The sequence below is a fragment of the Ranitomeya imitator genome, chromosome 4 (genome assembly GCF_032444005.1).
Source record: "Ranitomeya imitator isolate aRanImi1 chromosome 4, aRanImi1.pri, whole genome shotgun sequence".
Taxonomy (NCBI): domain Eukaryota; kingdom Metazoa; phylum Chordata; class Amphibia; order Anura; family Dendrobatidae; genus Ranitomeya; species Ranitomeya imitator.
In genome coordinates, this window is record NC_091285.1 from 1286432 (window position 1) to 1298030 (window position 11599).

The 11599-nt window shown below is 48.5% G+C and overlaps 1 protein-coding gene across 1 annotated transcript in view; it reads right to left on the bottom strand.

Moving 5' to 3' along the window:
* Positions 1-11568, bottom strand: part of SLC15A5 (solute carrier family 15 member 5) — a 107014-nt gene extending 95446 nt beyond the window's left edge. The window contains exon 1 of the mRNA XM_069761855.1: positions 11211-11568. Within this exon, the coding sequence (XP_069617956.1) occupies positions 11211-11568 (358 nt within the window). The remainder of the gene's footprint in view (positions 1-11210) is intronic.
* Positions 11569-11599: the final 31 nt, after the last annotated feature.

The following is an 11599-nucleotide window of genomic DNA, read 5'->3' on the forward strand; positions in this document are numbered from 1 at the left end:
CATCTTACTCACAGTCATTATATGTGGGGGGCTGCCTTTTCCTTTGGGGTATTTCTCTGGGGCAAGTCAGGCCTATTTTTCTATCTTCAGGCTAGCTAGTTTCTTAGGCTGTGCCGAGTTGCATAGGTAGTTGTTAGGCGCAATCCACAGCCGCTTTTAGTTGTGTTTAGGATAGGATCAGGTGTGCAGTCTACAGAGTTTCCACGTCTCAGAGCTCGTTCTTTTGTTTTTGGGTATTTGTCAGATCACTGTGTGCGCTCTGATCGCTAGGCACACTGTGTCTCTGGATTGCCTTCATAACACCTTTCATTAGCAAACATAACAGAACCCCAACTACAGGAACCATCACACTGACCCACAACAACAGGAACCATCACACTGACCCCCAACTACAGGATCCATCACACTGACCCCCAACTACAGGAACCATCACTCTGACCACCAACTACAGGAACCATCACACTGACCCCCAACTACAGGAACCATCACTCTGACCACCAACTACAGGAACCATCAAATTGAACCCCAACTACAGGAACCATCACACTGACCCCCAACTACAGGAACCATCAAACTGAACCCCAACTACAGGAACCATCACACTGACCCCCAACTACAGGAACCATCAAACTGAACCCCAACTACAGGAACCATCACACTGACCCCCAACTACAGGAACCATCAAACTGAACCTCAACTACAGGAACCATCACTCTGACCACCAACTACAGGGTCCATCACACAGTACCCTAAATCCAGGGTCTATAACACTGACCCCCAACTACAGGGTCCACCACACTGAACCCCAACTACAGGGTCCATCACACTGTACTTCAGCCAGAGGATCTATCACACAGAACTCCAACTACAGAGTCCATCACACTGATCCCCTACTACAGGAACCATCACACTGACCCCCAACTATAGGAACCATCACACTGACCCTCAACTACAGGAACCATCAAACTGAACCCCAACTACTGGAACCATCAAATTGAACCCCAACTACAGGAACCATCACACTGACCCCCAACTACAGGAACCATCACACTGACCCCCAACTACAGGATCCATCAAACTGAACCCCAACTACAGGAACCATCACACTGACCCCCAACTATAGGAACCATCACACTGATCCCCAACTATAGGAACCATCACACTGACCCCCAACTACAGGAACCATCAAACTGAACCCCAACTACAGGAACCATCACACTGACCACCAACTACAGGATCCATCACACTGACCCCCAACTACAGGAACCATCAAACTGAACCCCAACTACAGGAACCATCACACTGACCCCCAACTACAGGAACCATCAAACTGATCCCCAACTACAAGATCCATCACACTGACCCCCAACTACAGGAACCATCAAACTGATCCCCAACTACAGGAACCATCACACTGACCCCCAACTACAGGAACCATCAAACTGATCCCCAACTACAAGATCCATCACACTGTCCCCCAACTACAGGAACCATCACTCTGACCACCAACTACAGGAACCATCACACTGACCCCCAACTACAGGAACCATCAAACTGAACCCCAACTACAGGAACCATCACACTGACCCCCAACTACAGGAACCATCAAACTGAACCCCAACTACAGGAACCATCACACTGACCCACAACAGGAACCATCAAACTGAACCCCAACTACAGGATCCATCACACTGACCCACAACTATAGGAACCATCACACTGAAACCCAACTATAGGAACCATCACACTGATCCCCAACTACAGGAACCATCAAATTGAACCCAAACTACAGGAACCATCACACTGACCCCCAACTACAGGAACCATCACACTGACCCACAACTATAGGAACCATCACACTGATCCCCAACTATAGGAACCATCACATTGACACCCAACTATAGGAACCATCACACTGACCACCAACTATAGGAACCATCACACTAATCCCCAACTACAGGAAACATTACACTAACCCCAAACTACAGGAACCATCACACTGAACCCTAACTACAGGAACCATCACACTGATCCCCAACTATAGGAACCATCACACTGACCCCCAACTATAGGAACCATCACACTGATCCCCAACTATAGGAACCATCACACTGACCCCCAACTATAGGAACCATCACACTGATCCCCAACTACAGGAAACATTACACTAACGCCAAACTACAGGAACCATCAAACTGACCCCCAACTACAGGAACCATCACACTGACCCACAACAGGAACCATCACACTGACCACCAACTACAGGATCCATCACACTGACCCCCAACTACAGGTACCATCACACTGACCCCCAACTATAGGAACCATCACACTGATCCTCAACTATAGGAACCATCACACTGACCCCCAACTATAGGAACCATCACACTGATCCCCAACTACAGGAAACATTACACTAACGCCAAACTACAGGAACCATCAAACTGACCCCCAACTACAGGAACCATCACACTGACCCACAACAGGAACCATCACACTGACCACCAACTACAGGATCCATCACACTGACCCACAACTATAGGAACCATCACACTGATCCCCAACTATAGGAACCATCACACTGACCCCCAACTATAGGAACCATCACACTGATCCCCAACTACAGGAACCATCAAATTGAACCCAAACTACAGGAACCATCACACTGACCCCCAACTACAGGAACCATCACACTGACCCACAACTATAGGAACCATCACACTGACCCCCAACTATAGGAACCATCACACTGATCCCCAACTATAGGAACCATCACACTGACCACCAACTACAGGAACCATCACACTGACCCCCAACTACAGGAACCATCAAACTGAACCCCAACTACAGGAACCATCACACTGACCCCCAACTACAGGAACCATCAAACTGAACCCCAACTACAGGAACCATCACACTGATCCCCAACTATAGGAACCATCACACTGACCCCCAACTATAGGAACCATCACACTGATCCCCAACTACAGGAAACATTACACTAACGCCAAACTACAGGAACCATCAAACTGACCCCCAACTACAGGAACCATCACACTGAACCCTAACTACAGGAACCATCACACTGATCCCCAACTATAGGAACCATCACACTGACCCCCAACTATAGGAACTATCACACTGATCCCCAACTATAGGAACCATCACACTGACCCCCAACTATAGGAACCATCACAATGACCACCAACTATAGGAACCATCACACTGATCCCCAACTACAGGAAACATTACACTAACCCCAAACTACAGGGTCCATCAAACTGACCCCCAACTACAGGAACCATCACACTGACACCCAACTACAGGAACCATCACACTGACCCCCAACTACAGGAACCATCAAACTGAACCCCAACTACAGGAACCATCACACTGACCACCAACTACAGGATCCATCACACTGACCCCCAACTACAGGAACCATCACACTGACCCCCAACTACAGGATCCATCACACTGACCACCAACTACAGGAACCATCACACTGACCCCCAACTATAGGATCCATCACACTGACCTCCAACTACAGGAACTATCACTCTGACCCCCAACTACAGGAACCATCACACTGACCACCAACTATAGGATCCATCACACTGACCCCCAACTAAAGGAACCATCACTCTGACCACCAACTACAGGAACCATCACACTGACCCCCAACTACAGGAACCATCACTCTGACCCCCAACTACAGGAACCATCAAACTGAACCCCAACTACAGGAACCATCACACTGACCCACAACAACAGGAACCATCACACTGACCCCCAACTACAGGAACCATCACAGTGAACCCCAACTACAGGAACCATCACTCTGACCACCAACTACAGGAACCATCACACTGACCCCCAACTACAGGATCCATCACACTGACCCCCAACTACAGGAACCATCACTCTGACCACCAACTACAGGATCCATCACACTGACCCCCAACTACAGGAACCATCACACTGACCCCCAACTACAGGAACCATCAAACTGAACCCCAACTACAGGAACCATCAAACTGAACCCCAACTATAGGAACCATCACACTAACCCCAAACTACAGGAACCATCACACTGACCACCAACTGCAGGGTCCATCACACTGAACCCTAACTACAGGATCCATCACACTGACCCCCAACTACAGGAACCATCAACCTGAACCCCAACTACAGGAACCATCACTCTGACCCACAACAACAGTAACCATCACTCTGACCCCCAACTATAGGAACCATCACTCTGGTCCCCAACTACAGGAACCATCACACTGACCCCCAACTACAGGAACCATCACACTGACCCCCAACTACAGGAACCATCACACTGACCCACAACAACAGGAACCATCACTCTGACCGCCAACTATAGGAACCATCACACTGACCCCCAACTATAGGAACCATCACACTGATCCCCAACTACAGGAAACATTACACTAACGCCAAACTACAGGAACCATCAAACTGACCCCCAACTACAGGAACCATCACACTGACCACCAACTACAGGAACCATCACACTGACCCACAACTACAGGAACCATCACACTGACCACCAACTACAGGAACCATCACACTGACCCACAACTATAGGAACGATCACACTGACCCCCAACTATAGGAACCATCACACTGACCACCAACTACAGGAACCATCACACTGACCCCCAACTACAGGATCCATCACACTGACCCCCAACTATAGGAACCATCACTCTGACCCCCAACTACAGGAACCATCACACTGACCCCCAACTACAGGATCCATCACACTGACCACCAACTACAGGAACCATCACACTGACCCCCAACTATAGGATCCATCACACTGACCTCCAACTACAGGAGCCATCACTCTGACCCCCAACTACAGGAACCATCACACTGACCACCAACTATAGGATCCATCACACTGACCCCCAACTAAAGGAACCATCACTCTGACCACCAACTACAGGAACCATCACACTGACCCCCAACTACAGGAACCATCACTCTGACCCCCAACTACAGGAACCATCAAACTGAACCCCAACTACAGGAACCATCACACTGACCCACAACAACAGGAACCATCACACTGACCCCCAACTACAGGAACCATCACAGTGAACCCCAACTACAGGAACCATCACTCTGACCACCAACTACAGGAACCATCACACTGACCCCCAACTACAGGATCCATCACACTGACCCCCAACTACAGGAACCATCACTCTGACCACCAACTACAGGATCCATCACACTGACCCCCAACTACAGGAACCATCACACTGACCCCCAACTACAGGAACCATCAAACTGAACCCCAACTACAGGAACCATCAAACTGAACCCCAACTACAGGAACCATCACACTGACCACCCAACTACAGGATCCATCACACTGACCCCCAACTACAGGAACCATCACAATGACCCCCAACTACAGGAACCATCACAATGACCCCCAACTATAGGAACCATCACATTGACACCCAACTATAGGAACCATCACACTGACCACCAACTATAGGAACCATCACACTAACCCCAAACTACAGGAACCATCACACTGACCACCAACTGCAGGGTCCATCACACTGAACCCTAACTACAGGATCCATCACACTGACCCCCAACTACAGGAACCATCAAACTGAACCCCAACTATAGGAACCATCACATTGACCCCCAACTATAGGGACCATCACACTGACCACCAACTATAGGAACCATCACACTAACCCCAAACTACAGGAACCATCACACTGACCACCAACTGCAGGGTCCATCACACTGAACCCTAACTACAGGATCCATCACACTGACCCCCAACTACAGGAACCATCACACTGACCACCAACTACAGGAACCATCACACTGACCACCAACTACAGGGTCCATCACACTGAACCCTAACTACAGGATCCATCACACTGACCCCCAACTACAGGAACCATCAACCTGAACCCCAACTACAGGAACCATCATTCTGACCCACAACAACAGTAACCATCACTCTGACCCCCAACTATGGGAACCATCACTCTGACCCCCAACTATAGGAACCATCACACTGATCCCCAACTACAGGAAACATTACACTAACGCCAAACTACAGGAACCATCAAACTGACCCCCAACTACAGGAACCATCACACTGACACCCAACTACAGGAACCATCACACTGACCACCAACTACAGGAACCATCACACTGACCCACAACTATAGGAACCATCACACTGACCCACAACTATAGGAACCATCACACTGACCCCCAACTATAGGAACCATCACACTGACCACCAACTACAGGAACCATCACACTGACCCCCAACTACAGGATCCATCACACTGACCCCCAACTATAGGAACCATCACTCTGACCCCCAACTACAGGAACCATCACACTGACCCCCAACTACAGGATCCATCACACTGACCACCAACTACAGGAACCATCACACTGACCCCCAACTATAGGATCCATCACACTGACCTCCAACTACAGGAACCATCACTCTGACCCCCAACTACAGGAACCATCACATTGACACCCAACTATAGGAACCATCACCCTGACCCCCAACTAAAGGAACCATCACTCTGACCACCAACTACAGGAACCATCACACTGACCCCCAACTACAGGAACCATCACTCTGACCCCCAACTACAGGAACCATCACACTGACCCACAACAACAGGAACCATCACACTGACCCCCAACTACAGGAACCATCACAGTGAACCCCAACTACAGGAACCATCACTCTGACCACCAACTACAGGAACCATCACACTGACCCCCAACTACAGGATCCATCACACTGACCCCCAACTACAGGAACCATCACTCTGACCACCAACTACAGGATCCATCACACTGACCCCCAACTACAGGAACCATCACACTGACCCCCAACTACAGGAACCATCAAACTGAACCCCAACTACAGGAACCATCAAACTGAACCCCAACTACAGGAACCATCACACTGACCACCCAACTACAGGATCCATCACACTGACCCCCAACTACAGGAACCATCACACTGACCCCCAACTATAGGAACCATCACATTGACACCCAACTATAGGAACCATCACACTGACCACCAACTATAGGAACCATCACACTAACCCCAAACTACAGGAACCATCACACTGACCACCAACTGCAGGGTCCATCACACTGAACCCTAACTACAGGATCCATCACACTGACCCCCAACTACAGGAACCATCAAACTGAACCCCAACTATAGGAACCATCACATTGACCCCCAACTATAGGAACCATCACACTGACCACCAACTATAGGAACCATCACACTAACCCCAAACTACAGGAACCATCACACTGACCACCAACTGCAGGGTCCATCACACTGAACCCTAACTACAGGATCCATCACACTGACCCCCAACTACAGGAACCATCACACTGACCACCAACTACAGGAACCATCACACTGACCACCAACTACAGGGTCCATCACACTGAACCCTAACTACAGGATCCATCACACTGACCCCCAACTACAGGAACCATCAACCTGAACCCCAACTACAGGAACCATCACTCTGACCCACAACAACAGTAACCATCACTCTGACCCCCAACTATAGGAACCATCACTCTGATCCCCAACTACAGGAACCATCACACTGACCCCCAACTACAGGAACCATCAGACTGACCCACAACAACAGGAACCATCACTCTGACTGCCAACTATAGGAACCATCACTCTGATCCCCAACTACAGGAAACATTACACTAACCCCAAACTACAAGAACAATCACACTGACCCCCAACTACAGGATCCATCACACTGACCCCCATCTACGGGGTCCGTCTCACTGCACCTCAACAGCAGGGTCTATCACACAGAACCCCAACTAAAGGGTCCAGCAGACCTAAACCCCAACCACAGGTTCCATCACACTGCACTTCATCCTCAGGGTCCATCACACTGACTCCCAACTACAGGGTCCATCACACTGACCACCAACTACAGGAACCATCACACTGAACCCCAACTACAGGGTCCATCACACTGAGCCCATATGCAAGAATATGTTGGTGCTGTGGAAATAAAATTGCTATGAAACAAATGGAGTAAAAAATCTTTTACTTTGACATTTTTAAATGAGGAAAAAGCTCCAATATCACACGTCCGATCGGTAAAAGTATGTGAACCGTCGCTCTCAGTATCTGACCTTGTACAGCAATAACGGCATCTAAACGTCTCCAGTAATCGCTGATTATTCCTGCACAACGGATGGAGGAATTTTAGCCTGTTCCTCTGTATAAATCAGCTTCATAACTCTTACTGGTGGTTTCTTCATGAACTTCTCGCTTCAGCTGCTTCCACAGCATTTCTATAGGATTAAGGTCAGAATGTGACTCAGCCATTACTTTATTCTTTTGTAGAACTACTTGTCTCCTGGATGTTCTTTTGCTGGAGAACACTCGTTCTCCTGAGATTCATCTCATGTACAGATGGTCGGACATTTTCCTTTAGATTTTTATGGTATAATTCACAATTCATTGTTCAATCAATGATGGCTGCTGTCCTGGCCCCGATGCAGCAATACCGGCCCAAACCATGATACCACAGTAACATAGTAACATAGTTATTAAGGTTGAAGGAAGACTTGAAGCCCATCTAGTTCAACCCATAGCCTGACCTAACATGCCCTAACGTGGATCCAGAGGAAGGCAAAAAAACCATGTGGCAAAGACAGTGTATCACATATGTAGGACGCTTTATGCTGTAATGAAGGAGCTTTCTTTCTCCAAACACAAAGCTTCTCATTTAAACAAAAAACTATTTTCTCTACATCCATGAACAAAACATTGTTCCTGACCTATCTTGTCCTGCAGGTGGTCAGCAATCTTCACTTAGGAGAGCAGCAGCTTTGTTCTCAGCAGCTGCCATGCACATCATAACTGTTTAGTGTCATCCTGAGGTGGACTCCGGGACATCCTCATTAGCTCATGTGAGGGAGGCCTTTAGTTGCTTAGCAGTTACCTTAGGTATCTCTGTAACTTCACATTCGATTATACAAGTTGCTTTGAAGTGATCTTTGTCAGTCGACCTCTATTGGGAAGGGTAATAATGGTCTTAAATTTCCTACACTTATCCAATCCACAGCCAGACAGATTGTGTATAAGTTCAAACAGACGGTTTTTGCATTAATTTACTGCCTGATGAACATCAACATTGGTCCACGCTACACACGTCTGTCCATCCATGCTTAACACATCCATCTGTCTGTGCACGCAACACACGTCCGTCCATCTACAGTACACCTATTCATCCATTGCACACGTCCACAGATCTGTCAACTGTACACATGTTCACAAATCCATCCAACCATGCTACACACGTCCACTGTACACACATCCAACCAGCCATCTACTGTACACACATCCAACCATCTACTGTACACATGTCCACAAATACATCCAATCACGCTACACACCTCCACCCATCTGTCCACTGTACACATGTCCACTGTACACACATCCAACCATCTACTGTCCACACATCCAACCATCTACTGTCCACACATCCAACTATCTACTGTCTACACATCCAACCATTAATCTACTGTACACACCTCCACTGATCCGTCAACTGTACACATGTCCACCCATCTGTCCACTGTACACACATCCAACCATCCATCTACTGTACACACATCCAACCATCCATCTACTGTACACCTCCACTGATCCTTCAACTGTACACATGTCCACAAATATGTACATCCAACCACCCACATAATGACAGGCAGAGTCCAAATCCAATTTCAACAAAGCACGTTTACTCAGCTCGTCCAGTTTAGTCACAGAAACAGCACAAAGTTCTTCACAAAATATCGCCATTCCATTCCCTGTATTGTCCCTCACTTCTCCAGGAATATTTCAGGGTCGTACCGTCGTGTTCGGTACCGCAGCTTCCTGACTGGTCAGACTAACCCGCTTCAGGAGTTGCCTGTCCACTTCGCATCAGACATTTAGGATTGTTCCCACGAAGTTAGCTGCTACCATATTGATGCTGCTCTGTATTTCTCCTCCACCTTGTGACTATCAGCCCATAGCCCTGGATGGCTGGGCTCCCCAACTTGAACGTTATGGGACACAACTGTCCTGTCATGGCTCCCAGCCTTCTCTAACTCCAGGAGGCTCCCTCACGTACACCCAGTTGGCCCCTTCTATCTAGTTAAATCCTATTGGTCTAACTTATTCCGATCTCACTATATTGTGCCCCCCCCCAGTGGGCCAAATCTAAATCCTACACTTTCCCTATATCTACTTGACACATTAACATCTGTACATTGCATTACACAGTATGACAGCATCATAAAACAAATCAAATATACAAATCAAATATACATGGCATTCCACGGTATCCCATATCAGATATACCAGCTTTGCAGGGACATGGGCAAGGAGTGTGGGGCCCGACCTAGCCTCCGTACCCCCTTACACACACACATATGCACCCATCCACTGCACACATCCGTCCTATGTACACAAGTGTCCACTGTTCACACATCCACCCATCCGTCCACTATACACACGTCCACCCATCCGTCCACTATACACACGTCCACCCATCCGTCCACTATACACACGTCCACCCATCCGTCCACTGTTCACACATCCACCCATCCGTCCACTATACACACGTCCACCCATCCGTCCATTGCACACACGCGTCCACCCATCCATACGCTATTCACGTCCACCCATCCGTCCACTATACACACGTCCACCCATCCGTCCACTATACACACGTCCACCCATCCGTCCACTATACACACGTCCACCAATCCATCCATTTTCCACACACATATACTCATCCGTCTGTCTACCCTACACACATCTGGCCATCTGTACACTTGTTCACCCATTCATCCACTGAATACACCTCCACCCATCCGTACGCTATTCACCCGTCCTCCAATCCGTTCACTATACACACGTCCACCCATCTGTCCAACCTACACACATCCCCCCATCTGTCCGCCCTGCAAACATCCAACAATCTGCCTACCCTACACATGTCCACCTATCCATCCACTCTACACATGTCCATCTGTCCACACATCAGTCCATCTGTCCCCAGATCCACACTCTGTCTTCTTCATACATACAAACAACATGACATTTAGTTACCTACCTGCAAAGTGCAGGAAAGTGCAGATATAAACCAGCCTGGTTCTTCCGAGGCACAGCTCTGCTGACCATCCCACCAGCACCGGTGTGAAGGTTGAGGCCCCCACAAAGCAGAGGTTCACAATGGCTGCCTGATGGTACTGGTAGCCAAGTTTTAAGGTGCAGAATAGGATCATATTACAGACAGTGGCAAAGAAGGTGAATCTCTCACACAGCTCCACCAGAAGCATGCAGATGATGGGCTGGAGACTCTTCCTGGCCTGAGTCCTTGATGACTCCAGATGAACATCTTTACTCCATGATCTGCTGCCCCGGAGAGAGGAATGGAACCTAGAGAAGGGCACAAAGCTTGGCAGAGGCATGGTGCCCGCTCCAGGGAGTGTGGACAGTGAG